General features: G+C 41.1%; 3 protein-coding genes across 5 annotated transcripts; 1 reads left to right on the plus strand and 2 right to left on the minus strand.

Moving 5' to 3' along the window:
- Positions 1–46: 46 nt before the first annotated feature.
- On the minus strand, positions 47–9,696 carry TDG (thymine DNA glycosylase). 3 transcript variants are annotated; one of them, XM_036400910.1, is made up of 10 exons: positions 9,638–9,696; positions 6,994–7,142; positions 5,971–6,200; positions 5,426–5,495; positions 4,714–4,849; positions 4,552–4,634; positions 4,377–4,471; positions 2,720–2,891; positions 2,315–2,443; positions 47–2,215 (listed from the first exon to the last, which is right to left on the minus strand). In XM_036400910.1, the coding sequence occupies exons 2-10, from the start codon at positions 7,085–7,087 to the stop codon at positions 2,076–2,078; spliced, it is 1,149 nt and encodes a 382-aa protein (XP_036256803.1). In that variant the 5' UTR covers positions 7,088–7,142; positions 9,638–9,696; the 3' UTR covers positions 47–2,075. The 3 variants fall into 3 exon arrangements, with proteins under 3 accessions (XP_036256803.1, XP_036256802.1, XP_036256801.1); XM_036400909.1 differs by lacking the exon at positions 9,638–9,696 and adding an exon at positions 9,409–9,511 and having other exon boundaries at positions 47–2,212; XM_036400908.1 differs by lacking the exon at positions 9,638–9,696 and adding an exon at positions 9,409–9,511.
- On the plus strand, positions 9,670–11,732 carry LOC118697905 (ubiquinol-cytochrome-c reductase complex assembly factor 6). Its single transcript, XM_036400912.1, has 2 exons — positions 9,670–9,875; positions 11,480–11,732. The coding sequence occupies exons 1-2, from the start codon at positions 9,720–9,722 to the stop codon at positions 11,573–11,575; spliced, it is 252 nt and encodes an 83-aa protein (XP_036256805.1). The 5' UTR covers positions 9,670–9,719; the 3' UTR covers positions 11,576–11,732.
- A 3,276-nt stretch (positions 11,733–15,008) lies between these two features.
- HSP90B1 (heat shock protein 90 beta family member 1) lies at positions 15,009–24,761 on the minus strand. The gene is made up of 18 exons (XM_036400907.2): positions 24,626–24,761; positions 24,064–24,163; positions 23,329–23,470; positions 23,120–23,236; positions 22,416–22,747; positions 21,355–21,466; positions 20,548–20,664; positions 19,848–19,964; positions 19,065–19,202; positions 18,898–18,975; positions 18,750–18,815; positions 18,230–18,499; positions 17,774–18,019; positions 17,353–17,489; positions 16,904–16,982; positions 16,653–16,808; positions 16,011–16,109; positions 15,009–15,275 (listed from the first exon to the last, which is right to left on the minus strand). Exons 1-18 carry the CDS (start codon positions 24,672–24,674, stop codon positions 15,246–15,248), a joined length of 2,385 nt encoding a protein of 794 aa, XP_036256800.1. The 5' UTR covers positions 24,675–24,761; the 3' UTR covers positions 15,009–15,245.
- Positions 24,762–25,513: the final 752 nt, after the last annotated feature.

Consider the following 25,513-nt stretch of genomic DNA (forward strand, 5'->3'; position numbering starts at 1 on the left):
GATCCTGTAGTGCACTTACCAAGATGCAAAATACATTCCAATACACTGAAGTACAATTCCCGATTTTATTGTGAAACATTGATAGACTTAAGACAAATTAAGAACTTCTGTATCACTGTAACAAAAAGAGCACCAGTTTTGAGGAAGGACACAGAACTGCAGTATTTAGTGGAATGGTCATTGTACACTCAACTGTATTTTATACCGAGATAACCAAGTGGGTGATTCCATTAAGGAAGAGACCTTTCCCTTCCAATCAAACAGGATAGCCTTTCAGGAGTTACATCCTACTGTGCTACATATGCAGCAGTGCTAATTTCATGCTTCTAATTTATTGAAAATAAAACTAAATTTAAACAAATCCCTGATGCAAGATACTTCAAGCACCTGCACGAAAACATCCATGTAAACAGCAATACATGATTCAGTACACTTTAAATAACAGACAAGTCCTATACCTTTCTGACAATATGCGGAATAGCTTTTTGCTGCAACTAATAAACACAATCAGAATAATAATGCACACTCGCTTGATTGAAGATTCTCAGAATTAACCCACATAATTTTGGAAGAAACTGTAAACACGGCTGCCTCACAACAGGCTGACAGTGTGTGATCTCTGTAAGAGGTGTTACAGCAGGATTAGAACCTACATTAACCAGTTACACACAACTGACAACTGTCACTAGCTGTGAAGAGAGGATAAATCACACTGGTACAGGAATCTCTGACCAGCATGGAGTGTTTGTGTCTGTTTTCAAGTATGTGAAGCACCAAATGTCATAAGATCATCAAAACTTTAGTGTTTTGATCAGCTTATTGCTTTTACTTCATCTTTTCCTCACATGATAAAAGAGGGAAAGAAGACGAGTTAGGCACCAGGATTAATTTTATTTTTCTCATTCACTAATATTGGCCAAAATTATTTAACATTTAGGTAAGTTCCTCAGAAGAGAGTTATAGTTTCTACAGACAACTTCTTATTCATGGAACAGCTGTCCCTGTATTCAATTCAGTGTTTTTAAGTGGAATAAAGGGAACACCCTCTAAGAGGTAGAACAGATTGAAGAGAGCTTAATGTTAAAAACTGCTAAACTGAAAAGCTATTTCACCCAGTGCTAATTGTACATGATGTAAATAACATAGCTGTACATGACTTTTAAAGAGAAAGCAGTCTTTCACTTCTCTGTCTTATTCAAAGGGATTGTCTCCTGCTAAAGGTCAGGCAAAGGGACTAACTTTTTGGAAATGATGGAGTTTAATACCACAGAATTCAAGAACTACCACCGCTCTTTGTTTTTGCTTTTTTTTTAAAAGCAATTCTAGTTCCTTACATTGGAATTTAAGGGGGAAAGAGATGGAGTGGTAGAAAAACCTTATCCTAAGAGAGCTCAGCTAGAATATTTAGGCCCTGTCCTGTGTGACACAAGTTTTCCTCCCCAGTGTTGTGACTTGAGATGATGTCTTCACTCCCTTCATCCTCAATTATGGTACACTCACTGAACAGACAAGAGCTCTCTCATTCCACCCAGAAGACAGCACCCATAGCTGCAGAACACTACTTTCTACACTTTTTAAGACGGTAAAAGGCAGGCTTAAAAAGCACCATTTCCATAACTGTGCATGATTAAAAACACTGCTTCACACAAGGTAAGGGTACATTTTCCATTTTCCCCTCTGGATATAAAAGTATTAAGAGATACCCAAATATTGAGGCATCAGTAAAAAGTATACTGCTGCTGTTCCTACCATGTTGCCATTTATGGAATAAAATTAACACCCCAAAGAAATCTTCACAAATGAGAAAGCAATTTGTCAAAACTGGAAGAAATGGTATACGTTAAATATAAAACTCATATACAAAAAAGGGCTAACTTTTTTTAAAAAGTTTGGACAGTTCCTTAAAATTATCTAGTTCATTGATTTCAGCCTACCACACACTTACTTTGGACTACAATAAAATAACTAGGGGAAATAAAATACTATTGAGATGCTTCAGTTGGAGAACTGAGGTACCAATCTTGATCACTGCATTAAAACTGCAGCATGTGTGCATAGCCGAGAAGAAACAGCTCCTACACGCTGCTTCCCTCTTCTTCCTGTGTCATGCCAGCATTGAACTCTGGAATCTGGTCTGCAAAGGACTGTGTCATCCACTGTCCATTAGGAACCTCACTGAAGGACAACCCTTTGCAGTACTGTGGATTGCATCCTGCTGAACAAACAAAAATCACACAATTTTTAAAGGCAGTTGACACCATGGGCTCTTTGTTCCCCAGCAATGGCTGCAGACTGAATGCCCCAAGCACTTTACCAGTTTCATTTGAAGACAAGCTGCACTGGTCAGTGTCATACAGCGCACGGTCACAGTAAGCTCCTCCATACGCTGCTTCATAGCCTGGGTCATACTTTTCTTCTTTGACAGCCATCTTTTTAGCATCCTCTGCACAAACAGAACAGCTCAAGCATTAATATTTAGAATAAAAACTATCAAAGAGGACTTTTATCGGAAAAGCCACAAATTCTACAAGATTCTACCTGCTCCCCTTAAAAAATGTAGGCTCTACTACAGAGAATGGAATCTATAATTCCATACCACACAGTTTAGTGAATCACATCTCCCCATTAAAAAATTCTTTATTTCTTTCTGCTTGGGAAACTGCTAGTATTGTACACTACATTACGTTTTAATGAAGTGTTAACAAAATAAAAACAATACCTTGTGCAAGTTGCAAGTCAAATGTGTACTGCACTTCCTGGACCTCCATGTTGGGTGCGATGCCTTTCAGTTGATCCCTTAAGTCTTTCAGCTTAATGTAATAATGGACTTTATCTTGTGCCCGAGGAAACTGAGCACATCTTGCACTGGAAGATGGCATAACGTAGCAGAGCTTGAGACAAAGACCAAGAAAAAAAGCATTACTGATCCCCGAGCTATGAGTTAATACTTAGTGCATTCAGAACAATTTAACTGTTCTAACTATTTGTACAAACTTCAACTAATGCCACAGGTGGTTGTGGAAGGGGCTAAAATGAGTTTTCATTTTTCTTGGCCAGCCATCTGTCTTGCCCTGAAGACAGGGCTGATTACCAGCTGCTAAGTGAGCACAATTTTCACCAGTTATTTATGTGCTGCAGGAGAAGCAACAACATGTGTGTTACAAGAGAGCAGAGCACACTCTAGAACTCCCTTAACAAGCAGAGCTCTGAGCCAGGGCATAGAGGAGTACATGATAGCATGCAAAGATCCCAAAGCAGTGAGGGAAGCACCACAGGTTAATTAGCCTGGCTTATTGACAAAGTGCATCTGCATGATGTACGCCAGGGTGTGAAATTGTTGTTAAGTGTGGTTGGAGCCAGCTTCAGTGTTTCTACCTCTGCCTACAGCCCTAACTAAAGATATCAAGTTAGTTCAAGAAAAACAAACTGTATTCAATACTTCTATTACCATTCAGTCTTCATGAACAAGTACCAGTAAAGGGGATTATTTTTCTTACAAATACATCTATTGTAGAAGTCCTTAAGAGCTACCTAAGGAGCAAATACTTATATCCAATGATTTTTCACGCTCTAATGGCAACACTTCCACCTTTACAGAAAGGCAGCTGAAACTTGCAGCACTAGTAATTGAGGATAAAAATAAGAAGAAAAACAATCCAAACTTTTGAACTGACAAGGTAATGAAGCTTTAGAATAAGCTACCTTGGCAAGCAGTGTAATCGCCTTTGCTTTAACTTGTTTATAAGAACACATTAAACAATCCAATTATTAATAATACATAGCTGGTCTCTTGAGATATTTTCCAGCACTAGAGTTCTATGACTAATGCACTCTTCATCAAATTGCTTGTTTTATCTTAAGCACCCAATTTAACTTCAAACTGCAGGAAGTTAAGGAGACCCAGTCTGACAGAAGAGCTTGGGCATGCCCAGATCCAGCAATGCTGAAGGGTCATGTGCAGTAGCATAAGGATGGATTTGCTGTTCTTTCTCCCCCACTATGGCACTGTATGGTCACGGTCAGTATCAAAATCCAGTAATACAAATACCCACGGAATTGGACACAGGGGATCAGATGAAAATTATCATAAAAGCAGGCACATATTACTTGTATTTTACGCAGTCCTCAGAGAATGCACCAACCTACGAACCATAACAAGCCATTTCTCAAAAGAAGTCTGCAAGGCTGAAGAAGCTGCATTAAAGATGTGTCCAAAAACTGCATTACTCCCCCTTCTCTAAGTAAAAACCTTTCACACCTCTTGTACTCTGGTCAAACTGGTATAATCCCAAGTGTGTGCAAAGCCTGAGATTTCATTAATTTTTAAATAATCAATATGGAGTGCCCTAGTTTTGTTTCTCAGTCTCAATACTTACAGTTTCTGTATCTGGCACTTTGTGTGGCTGCAGCCCAAATTCCAAGTTCTTAACTTTAATTCCAAAAACTTCTTTACTAAAAATTTCATAAATACCTAAAATGAAAATATAGGATAAGTGAAAAAAAAAAAGCTACTGGCAGAAAAAAATTCATTTAAAAGTATAAGTTCCTCACATTTTCCATTAAAAGCTGCTATACGAGGTTTATACTTTTGTAGCTTCTGCATCAGAATTCTCCCTCCTTCCCGAAACTCTTTGCTAAAAGACAAAATACTCAAAATTATAATCACAACTATTAATTCATTAACAAGCCTGATATTTCCTTTTATTGTCTTACCTGGAGAGGTCTTTGCTTCCAGGTGTTGTCCTTTCAACCATGTTTGTAAATCCAATTCCATACTTATGTGGCAAGGTGTGGTCATCCATGTGGTTCAGCTGTTCATTACTTAGACCAGACATGAACAGACACTTCCCTGTGAAGTAGGAAGACAGATATGCATTTACCTTTTTCCAAGGAAAAGAAAACAGAGTCAAAAAATTCCACTTGACTGCTGCAGTACTGGAATGCTAAAGGAAGAATCTATTTTAACAAAGTATCAGTTAATTTGGGAAGACTACTGACCTATCCGAAAGATTTAAAATAGCCATATTACTTTACCTCCTCCAAAGGCCCCAGTGAACAGGAATTCCTTATCATGATCAGGCAAACCAGTCTTTTATTCTAGAAGCTCAGTACAGAGCTTTAGATTTTGTGATTCATTTAAGCAGTGACAAATATGGATTTGGGGGAAAGAGTGTGGCAAATACTATGTGTCAGCTTTCTTTGACAATTTGCCATTGCTTCTCCTTTCACTGGGCCTCTCTGACAGAACTCGCTGTCTTGAACTCATATTTAGCATATAAAAATCCCTCTCTGAAGAAAAAATACCCAAAAACCAACAAACCAAAATCCAGGAGAAAAATAAAAACCAAACTAGTTTAATTAAAATGCCACAAGTTCTAACAAAGTTCTGCAAATGCTAAAAGAAGAAAGAAAAACAAAAACGTACAAAAATGGTTTCCAGGTCCTGGGTAATGATGTCCTTTGTAAGCTGCCATCAGGCCAGGGTTTATGCCAATCTACAAAGATACCAGTCCATTTTAACAATGACAGTATGGCTTGCTAGTCAAGAATCTAATCAAGTAACAGTAAGGATGCTTATTTAATTCTCACAAAATTACTGTTAATAAACAAAAATGTATTAATGGCACCTTCCATCACTATTTAAAAAACCTGACAATTTTGCAGCAGTGCCTCATTTAGATGTCCAAGGTCAAAAGAGCAGCTCAGAGGGTGCAGAGCTTCCAGGAAATAAAGCACCATGTTATGAGCTCTCATGAATCTGTACTAAACATGAGCCTTAGATTCCTCAGAAATTAGGACTAAGTTTTAACATAAAATGCAAAGCAGGCTCTACACACAGGAAACAGTTTATGTACTTTATCTTGCAAGATTTTGCCATATAAGCAATATAGATGAGTAAGCAGAAAGAATGTAAATCATAACAAGTAAATACAAGACTTTTCTACCTAATCTTGAAATTGAATTACTCACTATTACAATATCCAGATCAAAGGTCAAAATATCAGGCAAAGTCTTGGTCAGAAGTTCAGCTTCAGATACACCATTAAAACGGTCCACTTTTCTTTTGACTTTAAAAGTATCTGTGATCTTTTCTTGTTTGCCTTTTGACTTGGCTGGTTTTTCTTTTTTAACAGCAGGCTTTTTGGGTTGCTTTGGCTCAGTTGCTTTGGCTTTTCTTTTCCTTCCCCCTTTTTTAACTTCTGAAACACACAATAAATACTCTTTTTGTACATTTCCCATGTTGCAGTGTGGATATTCAAATAGACTCAGCTAAATGTATGGACACAGAGAGAAAGCAAAGAGGTAAATTTACCTTCAAAATTCATTAACTTAAGCAACACACCTGAAGCTTTCTCATCTTCTGGCTCTTAAAAGTTTAGAGATTCAGACAGCACAGGCACCGGCCATGACATGACCACCCAGAGATTGCTCTCTCTCTCTCTCTCTCTCTGTATTCATTAATAATGTTGAGCTGTAGAACAGTGTCACTTTCCAACAGTTAGTCTTTGTTTAAATAAGCCACACTATACAAAACAATTCCTAGTAACCAATTCCCTACCTGTGATTACTACACAAACTAAGCAACCATTCAAACAAAAATATTTCAAATAAATTATACTGTACTTCTCTTGCAGAAAGTTAAAAAAACATAGGTATTTTGAAGCCAGAATCTTAAAAAAACCTTCTCTAACACAATGCTAAAACCCATTACTTCAGCTAAGATAATGCATTTACCTATTGAAAAAAAATCTGCTTTTCTTGGAACAAGATAATTATGTGAGACTGAACTATGTGCATACATTCACATGCATTTACTTCCTCTCTTTTTAATTGTCTGTTAGAACATGTTTCTTAAAGAATACAATTAATCAATACTTCCAAGGAAAGGAAATCCAATAGGTCCAAGGAAGCAATTTAAGAGCAATATTTTTTTCCCAATCAATCACGTGAGAGCGATTGATTCAGCTCACTCACACAACCCAATCAAGCTACCTTTTGGAGGCTCCTGAGCAATGTTTGGGTCTGGAATGCCCTCTAGAGTTGGCTGCTCAGTCATCATTTCCATGTTGGGCACTGCAGTCATCATCTGATGGAATGGAAACGAGTAAAATGCTTGAGCTTGCTGAAGATATGCGTAGTATCTTAGAGAGGAAGAAAGAAAGAAATAATTTATCAACAATTTAGAAACTTACCGATGTACCAAACAGAATGTAAAGGTCAAACTTTATCAAGGCTGGCATGTACTGCACTTACATTCTCTGATGACTCTGTTAACCCACAACATCAAAGCAGTCTGGCTGCTTAGCTGGTATCAGTTAACTCCAACATTAACAGCACAGTTCTCTTGTAATTGCTATGATGTGGAATTAACACAGCATTTGTAAGGGAAGAATAGAGCTTTTATCTTTTTTTTTTTTTTTTTTTGGTCAAATCACCATAGCACACATTTCCAAAGCAAACTGTCTATCAAACAGACCAACAATTTATAACGCATGTTGAACTAAAGCTCTCTGGGCTTCCAGTTCCCTAAATTTTAGATCTTTTTTATGTGGTGTCAGTTGCTTGATCTGATAAGACACAGAATGGATGAATCATTCAGGGCTATAAAGCATTAAGAATACACACAGGATTTGTCACTATGCAGATTATTAAACAGCTTTAACAAGCTGAGTGGCAGATGTTGTCCTGCTATCACACACTGGATCCCAACACAAGTATTGCACTTATTCCACATGGAATATATATATTCCATATACATGAATATGTATATTCACATACACAGAGATCCTATGCATAAAGACATTTTTCCATAGACAGTTCTCTCTCTCCACATATTTATTAGGCATATACAACCCTCACACCCATTTCTACTTTATTCTGTCACTCCCTTCTACCTACACAGCCACCTTCTTGTCTATAGCTTCTACTGCCTCATAAATACATAGCAAGGACTTGGTAAACAGTAGATTTCCAGGAAATAATTTTATCATCTCAGAGCTATAATTAAAAACACCAAATAATTTTTAGATATAGAGATATTTGTCCAAGAAGGTCAATGGCATCCTGTGTTAGCAATAGCATGGCCAGCGGGACCAGGGCAGGGATTGTCCCCCTGGACTTGGCACTGCTGAGGTCACATCTTGGGCCCTGTGTTCAGTTTTGGGCCTTTCACTACAGGAAGGTGCTGGAGCATGCCCAGAGAAAGGCAACAGATCTGGGGAAAGGTCTGGAGCAGCTGAGGGAGCTGGGGGTGTTTACCCTAAAGAAAAGGAAATTTAGGGGTGACCTTATCACTCTCCACAACCACCTGAAAAGAGGTTGAAGCTGGGTTGGTCTCAAGCAACAAGTGACAAGACAAGGGGAAATGACCTCATATTGTGCCAGGGGAGGTTTAGATTGGATATTAGGACAAATTTCTTCATGGAAAGGCTTGTCAACTATTGGAATAGGCTGCCCAGGGAACTGCCCAGAGTCACCACACTGGAGGTATTTAAAATATGTTGTAGATGTGTAAATTTATGGACAGGGTTTAGTGGTGGACTTGGCAGTGCTGTGTTAATGGCTGGATTCAACGATTTTAGAGGTCTTATCCAATCTAAATGATTTTGATTTAAAATTTCTCAAAAGAAGGGAGCATTCCTTACTACACACTGAGTTTTTAAGAAACCCACAGTCTTGTGATCAAGACACTAATTTTAACCCAGATATCTATCCTGAAACAAGGAGAATAAATATGAACATACATCTGTCAGATTCCAGGGAAGTTGCCTAACGAAGCTATAGGAGATTTTCTGAGTACAGGGAATACTTTAAACCCTCTGCTAGAAGAGTTCCATTTTATATAAAATACTTGTACAGTTAACGAACCGAAAAAAACTGATTTTCAGATTTGTATATACTTTAGGCCAGATTTCTTGCGTGGGTTCAGAAATATTTTTTTGTAATGATATATACATATTATAGAACATTTAATTAAGTACTTTTAGTATCACCATGAAAAGTGATACTAAAAGTGATTTGTTCCTCTCCCCTCCCTTCAGTTCATTATTTTTTTCCTCTCCCTGCGCCCCCCCCTTCCGTTCACGCTAAAAACAAAGGAAAAAAAGAAAAAGGTAAAAGAAAAATATATGCTCACTGCAACAAAACCAGGTATTAAGTAATTTTCAAATCCCCTTCGGGACAGAGACACGATCGCGCCCACGCTCCCTACGGCCTCCGCGCTCCCCCAGCCGCGGGCCCGGGAGCCTCAGAGCCCCGGGAGCGCCTTCCCTCCCTCTTTGTGCCCAAGGAGGGAGGCGGCCGTCACAGCGCGGCCCCAGCTTCCCGTGGGATGCGGGGAAGGAGGAGAAGGACAATGGGTGATCCCCACCGCGAGGCCCGAGAGCGGCTGCGGGGGCCCGCCGGTACCTGCCCAGCTCCGGGCCCTCCATGCCGGGCGTGCCCGACAGCCCCGTCGCTGTCGCCGGGGTCACCGCCGCCGGCTCCCCCCACGATCCCAACGACCAGCCGGGCGCCCCGCTCACGTGACCACACCGGCCAATGGGGGCGCAGGGCGGGGCCGCGGCCGCCCCGGGCCGGGGGCATGAGGGGGCTGCCGGCGGCCGAGCCGAGGTGTGGGTGGTATGTCGTGACTCACCCCGCTTGACGCAATGCTCCCCGGTAAGGGCAGCCCTTCGCACCCTCTTCCCGGTTCCCTTCCCCTCCCGGCGGCAGCGGGGATGACGCACGTCCGGCGCGGTCCGTGCACAGGGCCCGCCCCCGCAGCCATGCCCGCCGGCGCGTCGTGGCCCACCTACCTGCGGGCGCTGGCGGCCAGCATGCTGGCCATGTTCGCGGGGGCTGAGGTCGTGCACAGGTACTACAGGCCTGACCTTGTAAGTGCTGGGAGGGTCCTGTTCGCTGGTAGCGTGTGTGCGGGATGGAGGGTCTGCTGGAGAGGCTGTGCCTCAGAAAGGTCTCTGGCCTGGCGGTGGGCAGAGATCAGCCTCTACAGAGGCATTGGCGAGGCCACCAGGATTTCATTGTGGCCGGTTCTGGGCTCCTCAGTACAAGAAAGACAAGGAGCTGCTGGAACGGGTCCAGTGAAGGGTCACGAAGATGATGCAGGGTCTGCAGCGTCTCTTGGGAGAGATGATTGAGAGGGGATCTCATTAATGCTTATAAATACCTCAGAGGTGGGTGCCAAGAGGGTGGTGACAGACTGTTTTCAGTGATGACCAGCGACAGGATGAGGAGCAAGGGCCATAAACTAAACGATAAGGAGTTCCACCTTAATATGAGGAAGAACTTCTTTCCATTGAGGATGGTAGAGCACTGGAACAGCCTGCCCACGGAGGTCATGGAGTCTCGCTCCCTAGACATAATCCAACCCACCTGAACACATTCGTGTGTGATCTGCTCTAGGTGACCCTGCTTGAAAGGAGGCTAGGACTGGATGATCTCCAGAGGATGATCTTCCAACTCTTAACAATGCTGTGACTGTGACACTGTGGACATAATACTACCATGTGTCGAGAAGGGGTCTCTGCTGTGGGAAGCTGGGTTTTGAAAAGAGTGTGCAAAAGTGTCAAGAAGGGGCTGTACTAGATTTAAAATAGACTTTATTTCCTCCAGTAATGGAAATGAAGGTGACCAAAAGTTAACTTTAGAAATTATGACAGATGAGGATGTAAAAATGGCAGTCACAGAATTAAACTCTAAATGAGATCATCCACTAGGAGTAGTAATGGTTTAGTTTAGCCTCCTGGAGGTCGGACTTGAAAGCTTTCTCTCATCCTCCTGCTCACATATTCTTCTTGGGTTTTTTAATTCTCTGGGCTACTTTCAAATGGGAAACAAGTTTTAAAAAATTACCATGCTTGAGCTGTCAGCTCAAAATTGAAGCAATGATGCTTCAGTCATTGATAAATACATCAGAATTTCTGTGTTTTAGTAGTCTCTACTGTAGCCTTCATTACTGGCAAATTGACATATTTATTCAGTGATCAAATTATCTATATCTCTTAAGTAGCATGAATTTTGAGGAGGTGCAGTTCTTGAAATGTCATGTTATCTGGTACCTTTTTAAAATTTTAACTCCAGTTTCAGTGCCTTATTTCTAAATCAGGGCAGTAGAAGCAGTGAAACATTTTCTTCTATCACCAAGAGTATGTGAGGAAACTTCAGCTGTGCTAGAACATCTTTACCAAACTCACTTTAATGGCAAAAATAAGCTTTGTTCCTTTAAAACAAACTGTCTGTTCTTCCTTTTATCTTTTTTTTTTCCAAATTGTATTTTATTACTAAAAAATAAGTCAAGTTTCAAAAAGGTAATAATTCTTAAGGTGTTTTGCATGTAGGAATTATATTCTGCTCAGAAAAAGAGGGTGGTAAAATCACAGTTTAGCTGTCATGCTCTTCCAGAGTAAGCTCATTTACTGTTTTGGGAGTTTAGTTTTTTCTCTGTCACAACACTGATGTCTTTCTCTGTTTTTAATAGAGCATACCTGAAATACCTCCTAAGCCTGGAGAACTGAGAACTGAACTGTTGGGTCTAAAAGAAAGATCAAGCGAAGTTCAGACTTCACAACACTGACCAGAGTTTATTTTTGTTGTGAAAACTAGAACTGATAAAATATTTATCCAACTGTTTAAGTTCCAGAAATACATATGTGAAATACTGTGCTCCTGTCATGTCTTTGCTTTCCTTTGAGCAGAGTTGCAGACAGCATTAAAAACAAACTTACAGTGAATGCTGTTGGTAAAAGTCCCATCAGTTGTGTGCCAAAATGCTTGTGAGTTCATAAATCTGGATTACATTTTAAGTATACTTCAGAATAAGGCATCAAACCATGACACAGATGCGTTTCACTGACAGGAAATCTGCTTTGGTCCACTGTAAGGCTGGAATCTTACCGTTTGGTCATCTCAGTTAAAATGGGGCAGATTACACTGAAATCAGATTTGTTTGTGCTCCATTTGGGCATCTTCATCTGCCTGTGGCTGCTTTTGATAGCTGTAAATATGCAAAACTCTGAAAGTGCAGGTTTACCTTTCTGTTTGGAAATAGAATCACCACAACACTTTTGCACCAGGAAGTTGAAGATTCAGTCACCATCCTGTGAAGGTGGCTCAACAACCCAGTTTTGAATGGTACATAGAGCTTGGAAACTTTGGGATTGTTTTACTTGAGAAAGGTGCCAGGACAAAGCACAGGCTTCATCCTCAGTTGTCACTTAAGTTTAACTTGTAAAAACACAGTCTGACAAATTACCTGGTAAGGAAACAAAAAGCTCCCTAATTCCTACTGCCAAAGTACTTGGAAGTCTTGTTAGAGCAGAGAGATCCAGAAATTATCACAGTAAGTGCTACATTTACATCAGTTCTTGCTATGAAGCTATTATTTTATTTATGCCTACGTAAGCTGGAGTGGTTTTCCTAGGAAAAAAGGTTTATAGTTCTTATGCATGTCTGTGTGTCTGCTCTCACCAAGTTTTACAGCTATTGGTGGGATGAGCTCCTCTCCTGCTCTTGTGTGCCCATGTGTACACTTTTTATATAACTAAGTCACATCCTCTCAGGCATCTTTATTAATGACAGCAGGCAGTGAGAGAGAGGCTCTGGTAAAACACAGATGTTAAGCCCAAACAAAATCTATCAATGAAAAAATCTTAATAGATCGACTTCCAGTGAAAAGACTTTTTCCTTTACTGCACCTAAACAAAGCTGAGATTGTCAACCTTCTAGTTCAGCAGAAGGTAAAGTTTATTGAAGAGAAAATGGGACAGTTCAGTATTTTGTTTCTGTTCTAACTGGACCATGAACAGCAGTTTTTGATGATCCCTTTAACAAGCCAGCATTCACCAGCCCTTGCACTGTTACTCACACTTTGTCAGATGATCACCTCTTATGTTGTTGATTTCTGACATGCAAGATGCATTTTTCTCTATTTTCTAAAGGTTTTTCAGATCTTAAGGCTGCAGAGGGAAGCTTCTGCTAATTAGGCTTAGATTTCTAAGTGTATCCTGCTGCTACTCAAAACTGAGCAACAGGGAGCTCTGCCTTTTCTAGCACTGAGGGAAATGTCCTCATTAGTGCTTATCTCGGAATAGCAAAGCTGACAATGCACCAAGTTTTAACAGCAGAGGTGACAGCCCCAGAATCAGCATAACTGCAGCACTGAAAGAAACAGTGCTGACTGACACTTCCACTACTGCCACCATTTTGCTTCAGAGCTGACAAAAAAAAAAGGCAACTTACAAGTGCATTTTGTGCTTATTAATAGCAAACACTTGTCACAGGAGGGTGTAGAGAAAGCTGCTGGACCACAGCTGTGTTGCACATGATATTCTCAGCTGAAGTATATGAAGAAGCAGAAAGCATAACTCTCAAGTATGCTTCTTTATTTCTGAAATTTAATCAGTTTTGTCACCCTCAAACCAACCAAAGAAATGAGAATTTCAGCTATACAACAGAACTAGGTTTGCTTAAATCTACAAGTAACTTACAGATTAAAAATACTGGAGGAGGCCACCCTTCTCCTTTAGTTTGTTAGGCAAATTAAACTTCCGAATCATACAGGAGGTGGGAGCAACCTTTGTTAACTCAGAAGTCAAATGGAGAGATGGAGGTAGTAATGATACATTTCTGAGTGTATCACTGAAAGTAAGTGATACTCTAGGAGGTTGATTGCTACAGAGCACAAAGTTTCACTGGTAAAGTAAGGGGATATGCCCTTTCTGCCGTTTAGGAACAGTGCCAAAGGCTGCTTCTAAAACTGACAGTGCCAGCTGCTGAAACTCGTGTTAGACCACTCAGGCTGGGCCAGTAACAAAAGGCTTTTCTCTAGGATACCACTGTAGTGAGCAGAAACCAGAGCCCCCCACCCCCCCCCCCCCCCAGACTCCCTTGAGAACCCCCAAACTAAGCTCCCTTTCCTTGACATCTCAGACTTCAATTCAACTCTAAAATCCTGACACAACAATCACACTCATACATGGCATATTTTGGACAGTATAGAAGCCTAGTAAATGGAAAGCAAATGCTTCAGGTCAGTGTTTAGTGCCCTCACCTAGTAAGAAAGCTTTTTTTGCTTCAGACTGCAGAAACTTTTAACTTCTAAGAAGTTCTGTTAACAAAACAGAAAAGATTGGTTCTTAAGTAGAATCACTGTGCAGAAGCACCACTCCTACAGCCTTCTTCCACAGAGGAAGGAAAAAAAAAATCCCCCAAATCCTCACTGTAAACATTTTCTACCAAGTCTGTGAAGATGTTTTCAAGTAGAGGCACTAGTGAAAAAATTATGTAGTGCTTCATCCAACCACTACATAAAGCTAACATGATTGGAAGCTCAACATGTCTAAAACTAACCAGATTTAGCTTCAGTAACATTAAGTAACTAAAGTGCTTTGCCATAAGAGACCAAGAACAAGAGTGAAAACATTTAGGAGTAACAGCATTAAGAGTATGTGGAAAGAACTTCCACCTTTAAAAAAGCTTGTAGAAAACAGAACTGCTGTAGCTACACAAGTCAAAGGCAGGGTTTCCAAGTGCCATGGAGGATGGTACCAGCTCATAGGTAGTAAGACAGTTCTGGTGGTACTTGTCCACATAGTAAGTTAATGTTTTTTCCTCCCCTCTTTTGTAAAGCTCCTGTTGCCCATCCTATGGAGCCAAGTCAGAGTCCAGCACAAGCTGTCAGCTTCATTTACAATGCTATTTTTAAACACCCAATCTCCTCTTTCTCAGGCCTGCAGGAGATACCTAACTCAAAGTCTTATTTCAATTAGCAAGTTCAGTACAGCTCTCAGCTACACGTGTATTTGGCTAAGCAGCACAGCAGGTTTGTAAATGTAAATCCCAGCCACAGGCAGATGCTACAAGTAGGTGTGGCTGTGCCAGCATGGGAAGGCCCAAGGATTGCCAAGAAACAGCCTGTTTGCACAGAGGACCTGAACACCCAGGACCATACCTTCATTTCTTTCTGCCAGCCCACAAGATGAGCTGGCTATGTATAAATTTAGAGTTGGTGGTGTTTGGGAACATTTTATTTTGTACATGACAAGATTTTACACCACATCAGTTAAATAATACAAATTTACATTCATGAGGAATGTTTTTAGAAAAGTGAACTTAAAAAAAAAAAAGACCTCCTTTACCCTTAAAAGCCCATACCACCCCTCAACATTTTACAGTGGAAAAAAACAAAACAATCTAATTCACATTCCCTCCTAACCCTCCAATGCAGGACAGTAGTTGAGTGCAGTTTACAGTTCATCTTTCACATCTGTGGATTCCTGTGAAGACAAAAAAGAGAATCAGAATATTACTTTTGGAAAGTGGAAAAAGGTTACAAGAACTGCCCCAGAAGAAGAGAAATTTGTATTACTGTCACTGCACATTATATTATCCTGCTATGCAAACCTAACAGCAGTCGCATAAAAATTAAGTAGGTATAATACAATAAATACTGTTTCTCAAATTTATTCTTACCTAATCTTACATTTTATAGTAGGAAATTACATTGCTGTAAGCTATATATTTGCACTAGTCACAGGATATCATCTTGCAGGTCTCTTCCAAAAGCAACCCAAGAAAGCAGGCCCAGTTGGGACCTCATAGCAACTTTGCAATGGTGTTGTCTGGAATGTTGTTCCAAGCCTGTATTATAAGCATTTCAAATTACACAATTACAAACAATTGTTCATGTTTTTGCCCACAAGCTGTGGAAATACCATGGATAATTATCTTTACTAGAGGATTTGCTACCCTTTTCTTGCCACAGGGCACTGTTACAATCTCTAAAGCTTAATTCAGCTCCAGCTTTGAACATACCTCAGTCTCATCTTTTCAAAATACAGTTTAATAATAAATTTGTTCTGCAGTTTTCTTCCCCCTCCAAGAAAAGCCTGGAACACCTGACACTAAAATCTAGTGTCATGAAAGGCAAAGTGAACTTTATTGCCAGGTAGCACCCACAGATGAAGGTGGACATAAATATTGGCAAGAAAGCATCAAACCTGAGACCCTACCTTCTGTGTATCACTGTCCTCAGCATCAGCATCCAGTTCCTCTTCATCCTGCTCTGCCTCCTCATCTGCATCTTCAGGCTCTTCAGATTCCTCATCCACCTGTACACAAAGGTCACAATCAATTTGCTTTACTTGCTTAGGTTTTTTAATTAGGTGTGCACTAGCTAAATACAGGCTATGGAAGTATTCACTATTATTTCCTAACATTTGCCACCAGCTACCTGAAAGAAAAAGTAAAATCTGTTTAGCACTGCTCTACTCCAGCAAAACAGCCAGAAGTTCTTGCACAGCATTATGAGAACCTGTATTACTTGTACCCACTTAGGAATTTCTCCATTAGAGAGACAGGAGCCAAAGGCCTGGGTGCCTAGTTTACTCCTGTAGAACCAGCACTTAACTAAGGACAGGAATATGCTTAAGAAGCATAATGAAATAGGAGAATCTCAAGCAGCTACAAAGAAGAGCAAGGAAAGGAGAACATGAGCTTTAAGTACAGATTCATAGCTGGACTTTTGGTGGCCCACTTAACTGCAGGAAGCTGGATAAATTTCATTTTATGCAAGTGAATGAATGAAGCAGCTGCACTTTTTAAGATGGAGCAACAGTAGGTCAATTATCAGTCCAAGTAGAAGACAAACTAACCTTTGCATCCAGGTCAATGTTTAAACTCAAACGAAGCATCCTTTCTATTCTGTCCCCGTATTCCTTAGTGTCTGGCAACATATATCCTGATCTCAGAGTTGCAGTTTCAAACAATACCACGGCAAGATCTGAAAGAGTTTTGTCATCTTCATTTTCCTAACATGGAAGAACACCAGAAAATCAAGAGAGACCTGTTAAAGCAGGTTGTATGCAGCCAAGTCAGCCAATGTTTCACTACTGTATTTATTTACCTTGACCCTCCTCAGCATGTCCTTAATCAGTGGATGCCTGGGGTTAATTTCAAATGTCTTCTTTTGGCTGGCATAATAACTGAGAAGAGAAATTACAGCACTAAGTACAGGACCCAATGATATCTTTAAATCTACATACACTGGTTACAGTCACAGTAACAAGTGAAATCCCCCCTCCTTTAATACTGGTGCAACTATAAAAAGCATTCAAGTTACTAAGTTCATCTTCTTTTGCCAACAAATGGCAGATACCAAATGCCACCGATGAGTCTTGCTCACCCAGCAGTTTTACATACCGGGCTTGAAAATAACAATTTAAGGCTATAATGGAGACTAACTTGGTTGTAAAATGACCTTAAAAACACCCAGGATCATTTGAACTGGGCAGAAGCTTGTTACTGAGCACACCAAGCAATTTCTTGTCTGCTGCTACAGCGCTGGAAGCTTACTTTGTAGATATATCCTTCCCAGTCTGGTAAGCTTGAGCCTTCATGATTCTTTCCATGTTACCAGACCATCCATACTGACTAGCCACAAGAGCACATGGAGATTGGGTTAAACGTTGAGATAGCACAGCTTTCTCAATCTGTAAAGAAAAACCCCAAAACACCCTAATGTTAGTTCTCAGAGCTAATAGCTTATTCCTAATAAAGTAAGTAACTTGCACTTCCCTGTCAATTCAAGAATCTCTGAAAAATGTCTAGGGTGACATTCTAACTCATTATCTTCCTGAATAAAGATGTTATCCATGAAGATTCACCCATCAAGACAGAGAAGCTACTGTCAAGTCTGTGCTCAAATAATCTGCAAGGTATGCTGTAGCAAGTATGACAAATAAAAATAATCACTACATATAACACAATATATTACCTTGTCTTTGAGAGCTTTGTCTTTCATCCAATTTAAGAGGGGCTCAAATTCCTTTTCCAAGGCTTCCCGACTCTCTTTAGACTTTTCACTTTCTTCAAACTTAACTCCTTCTTTTGCTACATTCTGAAACCTCTTGCCATCGAACTCTGGCAAAGCCTGAATACAGTATTCATCTACAGGTTCAGTCAGATAGATCACTTCATAGCCCTTTTTCAGCAGACGCTCAACAAATGGTGAGGACTCAGCCTAGGACGAAAACATTTAAGATATCAGTTTAATTGCATTTCTAATAGCAGCTACAAAAACCTGTACAACTATCTGGCAAATACTGCAGTAGTAACATAAACAAGGAGTCTCCAGATTTACAGTAAATAGACAATTCACAACATCTATGGTACTAAAATGACAAACTATAATATACTGTACTCCTTCCCTCTTTCTTTCACTCTTACACACCTCCTTTCTGCTGGCACCAGCCATGAAATAGATTTTGTCTTGCTTCTCTTTCATTCTTTCTACATACTGATCAAGGCTCGTGAGGTTACTTTCATGATGAGACGACTGGAAGCGCAGAAGTTTAGCGAGCCGGGTACGATTGGAGTGATCCTCAATAACACCAAGCTTCACATTAGTGCCAAACTCTTTCCAGAATGTGTCGTTGTATTTTTCCTCTGCAATTTTCTTGATCATATCAAGAGTTTTGCGAACAAGTTTCTTTCTGATCACCTAAAAAAAAGCAGCAACACTGAGTTACAACAATAAGTATTTTGAATAGCCCTCAATGCAACCTTACTTCAATACAAATTCCACTTTGTATCCCTCATCTGAAGTAGACAAGTAATCTGTAAACAGCAATAAATGAGTTTCCTTCACATTAATTTCATAGCCATGCAACAAAATTCATCAAGCTGCTAAGTCTCCTAAACCTTGCTGCTGTTGTGCTTACAATGAAGGAATTTAAAACCAATTAGCTTACCTTTAACAATTTATGCTGCTGAAGTGTCTCACGGGATACATTCAAAGGAAGATCATCAGAATCCACCTAATTAAGAAACAAAATTTTCAGTATGTCTGGCAGTATCTGAAGCTAAAAAATAAATTAAAGTAATATTTATAATACTTACAACACCCTTAACAAAGTTAAGATACTTGGGCATCATGTCATGGAAGTCATCAGTGATGAACACTCTTCGAACATACAGCTAAATTACAAGAGCAGAAAGCACCCAAGTTTACTTTAGGGTTTTTTTGCTTTTCCACAAAACCATACCCACACACTTTTCTGTCCTACCTTAATAAAATCACTTTTTTTGGATCCATATTCATCAAACAGTCCACGTGGAGCAGAATTAGGAACAAACAAGATGGATTTGAAAGTTACTTCCCCTTCAGCAGTGAAGTGGATGTATGCCATCGGGTCATCATGTTCCTGTGAAGAGAGAACACTTTCAAGAGTTTGGCAAATAAGTGCAATTATTTTACAACTAATCCATGTAGCTATGCTTTGCTAGAGTCTATCATGGAGACAGAAGTTTAAGTTACAAGAGCAGAGTTACTCATGTAAAAAAAACTTTCCTAAGTAACCCTCTGGAGAGCTTTCAAGTTTTGCTGGATTTTAATAAGGTAGTCACTAAAAAGTTACCAACAAGACAAAAACCAATAGTGTTATCATCACACCACAGTTAAGATACAGTGTATGATACAAAGACAACACTTCTAAGAAACTGTCTCCTTCTTTCTTCCACCACATGCAACAAACACCACAACTCTCAGACTAAATACAAATTTCCCTGTAACATTTAAACACATCAGTAAGCTCCCCATGAGCTGCAACATAATACTTTCCAAATCTAGACTAATCAATACTTGGATGGCAGTATCTTCTCTCTGGAAAAAAGATTAAATCCTGACTGAGATGTTATACCTCCCAAGCTCTCTGCAGTTCCATCTACTAATGACAACTAATTAATTCTGCTGAAATAACCCATTCTATAAGCACTTAGTTCTATTTACATAGCAAGAGATACTATAGCAAGCCTCTTGCTTTGGAATTCTCTTGAGGCCCAGAGCTTACCTTGGAAAAGGTTTTGTAAAAAGCTTTGTATTCATCTTCTTCAACTTCTTTAGATGGTCTCTGCCAGATTGGTTTTATGTCATTCATGAGTTCCCAATCCCAGACAGTCTTTTCAACCTAGGTAAATAAACACAATAGTATTAAAAAGACTCATTCTTTACTTCAGGTTAGGCCAATTAAAGTACTCCACTGAAGCAAAACATAAAATGGCATGTAAAAATCCCAAACATGCTCTCATTTACAAAATTATGCAATGACCTGGACATTCTCATTTTAAGCATACACACTAGTGCAACACATGGGAACAAACCTTTAGTCTACAATGTAGTGTGTTCCACCTTCATTTAACACATTCACTAAGCACCAGCACTTCTGTTCTAATGTCACTCTGGAAAAATCTTCCCAGCAGAGTATGTTAAATTTAAACTCATCAACAGCATCAGGTTACAGAATTCTACTACCATTTCCAGCGATTCATGCAAGTACTTATAATTAGCTGTGACCACAGCTTCACAAGGCTACTGCCAATCATCTGCCTGACTTCTACCTAGTCGGTTTCATTTAAAACCTTCTCTCCTATCTCACTTTAAAAGGATTTGCTCCTAGAAAGCACACACTACTGAAATGCACCTCTGCAAGACTACCTAGGAAAATTGCTATCTGACGTGAGTTACAGGACACCAAGGCTAACAAAGCTCACCTTCTTAGTTTTTGGTTTCTTTTCCTCCTCCTCTTCTTCAACTGCTGCTTCATCATCTGCTTCTTCTTCTTTTTCCTTTGCTTCCTCCTCTTCAATGGGTTCTTCAACAGTCTCTGTCTAAAGAGACAACCACAGGTGGAGATTTTAAGACCTTGACTTCCTACCAGGTATGTTGTAGTATTCTCTCAAACAGTTTAATCTTTCACAGCACTAGCCTGATTTCTGCTATTTGTCTGTAGCAAACTTTTCTACAGCTAATATTTTTCAGTTACTTTTTCATTAATACATACTTTCCTTCAATACACTGGGAGATCACCACACTCAAATTTAAGTTTCTCAACGCTTTACAGATAATGCTTATCAGAGACTTGGTGGATTTTAAGTTGGTGCTACACTAAGAAAACATCACAACAAGCTTAAAATCTAAGACACTGCCTTGTTTCCTATAGAAGGGTATCTGGCTATGGCTCTGCTTGAAAACTTAACAGAGCTTCCATCTACCAAAGCCAGTGGAACAAAGATCCTTATTATTAATTAGCAATATTTTTTCTTTGGTAAAGTTGTTTGAGTCAGAATAAAACCAAGTTCCTATCAAGTCTGTGATTTTAGCAACAGACTAGCATTTGGAAAAAAAAAAAAACCAACGAGAAAACCCCCTTATAGTAGCCAAAAGAGTCAGGAAGAGAAGAGTTTTAGAAACTGCACAAGAAGCAGCTCTATGGCAGGCCCTCAGCCTTCATGAAAGATCTAGCCATGAAGATCTTAGCCAAACCTTATACTGAACAATGCTCAGTTAAATACACTTACCTTGCTGCTCCACACATATATGGGGAAGTTTATGAACTGGGAGTATTTCTTCACTAGATTTTTAATAGTGTCCAGCTCAAGGTAATCAGATGCTTCCTCCTTCAAGACAAGGCTTAAGAAAAAAAACACCAAACAAAACCAAACCTTTTTAAGTGCTGGACAAGTATTTGACAGTTTTGTAGCAGAATATACATTTCTTATGCCTCTGAGATTGACCAACTGAGCCAGAGGATGGTGCTAATAACCAAGAGTGAGGGTTGATCCACATACGGGATCATTCATTTAAGAGCTGGACTTGATGATCCTTGTGGGTCCCAGCTCAGAACAATCTGATTTTTGCTGCAGCCGTAGCAATTCAGATTTATGCGAGTGAGCTTTTTTTATTTGTTCAACTCCAAGTAGCTCTTAAAAAACACAATTCTTACTCAACCAGCAATTGCTTTCACTGACTGAGGCAGAACACAATATTCAAAAGTTTAAATGAAAACATCAAATCATATTGATACTTATCAGGATCTTGATGCACCCTCATGGGCCTTACTTCAAACTAGAGCATCAAGATCAACTTTTTTACACCCAGTGCCTCCTCTGGAAAGACATCCTCTAAATCCAGACCAAACAAATTTACCTACTCATGAAAGCAAAGAGAATAGCATTAGCAAACTACCTCCAGTTTGAACTTTGCATCAGACCAGCCTCACTGATATATAAACAGCAGCCAGATTCCAAGCAAAGCTCTACAGCCCCTGTATAGGTTTTGCCAGGCCAGAATTGTGCTGAGTGACTGAATGAGCCTGAAGGGAGCTGAACTGTCTGGAATTACTTGCTGACTGTTGTTAAGACATTCATAGTTTTGTTAGCTCATCTAACACAACATAAACTACATTACTACATTTATTTTTTGGATGCAGTTTGTAATTTGCATATTTCTATTAAACTGAATAAAGCTGTATTACAAGAAGTAAATCAGTCACAAAGCTAAAGTCACTCACATATTCCAATAAACAAAGTGTACCCACACAACCTTTTTTATTTAAAGACTAAAGACACTTAATACTTACGTTATGGTTGTGCCACGTCCTAAGGTGTTCCCTCTTGGGTCATTGATAACAGAGAATTCATTTGAATCTGATTCCCAAATATGCTGAGTATCATTGTTGTGTTTTGATGTGACAATAACTCTGTCTGCTACTAAGAAAGCAGAATAAAAGCCAACACCAAACTGACCAATTAACTCAGATGTTGACTGGCTATCATCCTGCATTTCAGTCATCTTGTTTAAGAATTCACTCGTACCAGACTTTGCAATGGTACCCAGGTTTTTAACTAACTCCTCTTTTGTCATGCCAATACCCGTGTCTGTAACATGAAGCATGTTCTTCTCTTTATCACACTGAAAAAAATAAAGACAAAAATGCAGTTTGACTTCACTGTGATTCTTAGTACGTGCCAAGGAAAAGTGGTACATAGCAGCTATTCAAACATGCCGAGCTACAATAAACTGAATCTGCAGTAACTATAGAAATGAGGAAGACCTTCCTTCAAAGCAATCCAATACTTCAGCTGCTCTTGATAAAACCAGAAACATATCTTTACCACTAAAAGAGGAGTAGTCTTTGGTAGAGTTAATTGCAAGGGTCCTCATGTGGTCCTAGTTTGTATTTTCATCAGTATTAAGCCAAAAAAAGAAATTTAACGATAGAGTGTATTTTTACATTCCTCCATCAATTCTTTAAAAAGTATATTTGTATCTAATCCTTCTTACCTTGATTTTGACTGTAAGTTCCTCATTGCCAGCAAGAGCATTTTCATCAGTTAACGATATCAACCGTATCTTATCTAAAGCATCTGATGCATTTGAAATAAGTTCCCGCAGGAAAATCTGAAATAGGAACCAGTAGTCAGGAATGGCAGGAGAGAAACAGACACACACCTCCCAAAATTCTAACATGATATGAAGACGAAGGCACTAACCTCCTTATTTTTATATAAAGAATTGATAATTAGTTTCATCATTCTGTTCACTTCTGCTTGAAATGCAAACTTCTCAGATTTTTCTCTAATTTCTTTGATCTGGGATGCATTTAGGCCGTCTAGCTGGATAGCTTCTTCCTCTCTGTTAGGACAGTGAAAAACCTATCAAGGAGTCTCATCCACAAACAGCAAGACTAATTTAATCACAAAGCAGCAGCAATAACACTTAATCACTGATGCAGTACAAAATTACATGATCACATGAGTCAAGTGCAAGAGCAGCAATCCTCAACTACATTACCATAATCCAAAAACTTGACTGAAAATTCATGCTTGCAAGTAAGACTTTTTAAATAAAATTTCAGTGAATAATACTGGTAATCTTAAAGCTACTGCAATCCTCAGCATGTGGTGCACCTCACAGGGGTGAGGCATTTCATGGGTACAGAACTATTTCATCCGCAGGCACTTAACTGACATGATTTATGATGTGCACAAGTAAACCCAAATTAACAGTTATCAATACTGGATAAAAACAAGTTGAACTTTTCTGAATTCAAGTTCTCAAGCTCATTTTTATTTAGAAGGAAACAGTCTTGACAGGAACTTGACAGGAACGTTTTATTTCCCCCAGCTGACTGGATCTCTCTTTTGAACAGCGTTCACCCCTTACTTCTGAGGCATTACTGGTGCTCAAATTGACCCTTTCAAAATCAGAGCGCCCCGGGTACCAACCTCTGAACAACTTCATCATCCGTTCGAGACCCTTCTCTGCTTTTGCCCAAGTCATCTTCCACAGTCCCATCCACATCCACCTCATCGGCTCTGACCGACACTGGGAAAACAAGGAAACCAGCGTTCTGAGCCCGATCCCCACACTACGCACTGCCCAACTTCTTCGCTTACCCCTCCCCACGCCTTCAGGCTCAGCGCTGCCCCTCGAATCCCCCTCCCTAGGAGAGTTCAGCCCAACTGGAGACACGGGAGATTGGCAGAGGGAGGCCCCCTCCTACCCTCCGCCCGTGATAGTGCATGAGCGGCTCAGCCCCCTCCCCCCGCCGCCCCATCCCCGGCGAGGGCCAGGCCCCAGCAGGGCATACGAGGGCTCGAGCATCGCTTCCCCTCCCCGTGGGGCAGACTGAGGGGTCCCGCCGGAGACACCACCTCCCCTCGGCGGCCTCCGTCCCCCTCACCCCAGCAAACAGGGCGGAAGGGGGGGGGGGGGGGGGGGGGGGCCTGTTGGCCGGGACCTGGGCACCCCTCCGCCAGAACATTCTAGAAACCCGCAGGCGCTCACCGGCCAGGAGCAGCACACACGCCAGAGCGAGCCCCCAGACCGACTTCATGGCGGCCGCAGTGACAAGAGAAGAGCGCCCGGCGCCGCTGCCCCGTAATCCGGAACCCGTCCCGCGCCGCCACCGATTCTACTGGAGCACCCGCGGTCCTCCCCCTCCGCCTTATCAACCCCCGGGTGGGGGGGGACCGCGCCACTCGGCCCAATAGCAGCGCACCACGCCAAACACGCAGCCAATAGAGAGCTTTGAAAGGCGGGGCCTTCGACTGTCGCCACCAATCGTAACTTTCCATGTGCGGTTTCCTGCGGTCGGAGCGTGGCCGGCGCCCATTGGCGGGCGGAGCGGCGCTCGGCCAATGGCTTGCGTGGGGAGGCGTGGCCAGCGTGGCCCCGCCGGGCGCTGCAATGGACGATGCGCGGTGTTTAACGGCGGCACAACGCGCGAAACACCGCCTCCGACCGCTTCCGGGGACACCCAGGATGCCCATCCGGTCGCGGCGGCACTCCCGAGTGCCGAGAAGAGCTAAAAGTCATTATTTGAGTCATAACCAGCTGGGCCGAGCGGTGGGAGCAGAGCCAGGCCTAGGCCGCTGTAGCTGCCGGCAGGGGCAGGGAGGTGCTGACGAGTCCAGCTGTCCACCCCACCGAGTAGAGGCGGGAACGCGGGGGGCCGCATGCGCCGTTCTGCGCATTGCATGTCGGGAGCTGTAGTTCCTGCTGTCGGTGTGCCGTGGCGCCCCCTGCCCTGGCTGGGTCCTGCCCGCCAACTGTTCGGGGCCTCACGGCCCCGCTGTTGTCCTTGTGCCCCTGGCCTTGGCGCTCAACTCCTGTCTGCGCGTCTAGCGCCTCACACCGCCTTGAGAGAAACCGGCTGGTCTCTGCCGAGCCTCT

This window comes from Molothrus ater, chromosome 5 (assembly GCF_012460135.2).
Source record: "Molothrus ater isolate BHLD 08-10-18 breed brown headed cowbird chromosome 5, BPBGC_Mater_1.1, whole genome shotgun sequence".
Classification (NCBI taxonomy): domain Eukaryota; kingdom Metazoa; phylum Chordata; class Aves; order Passeriformes; family Icteridae; genus Molothrus; species Molothrus ater.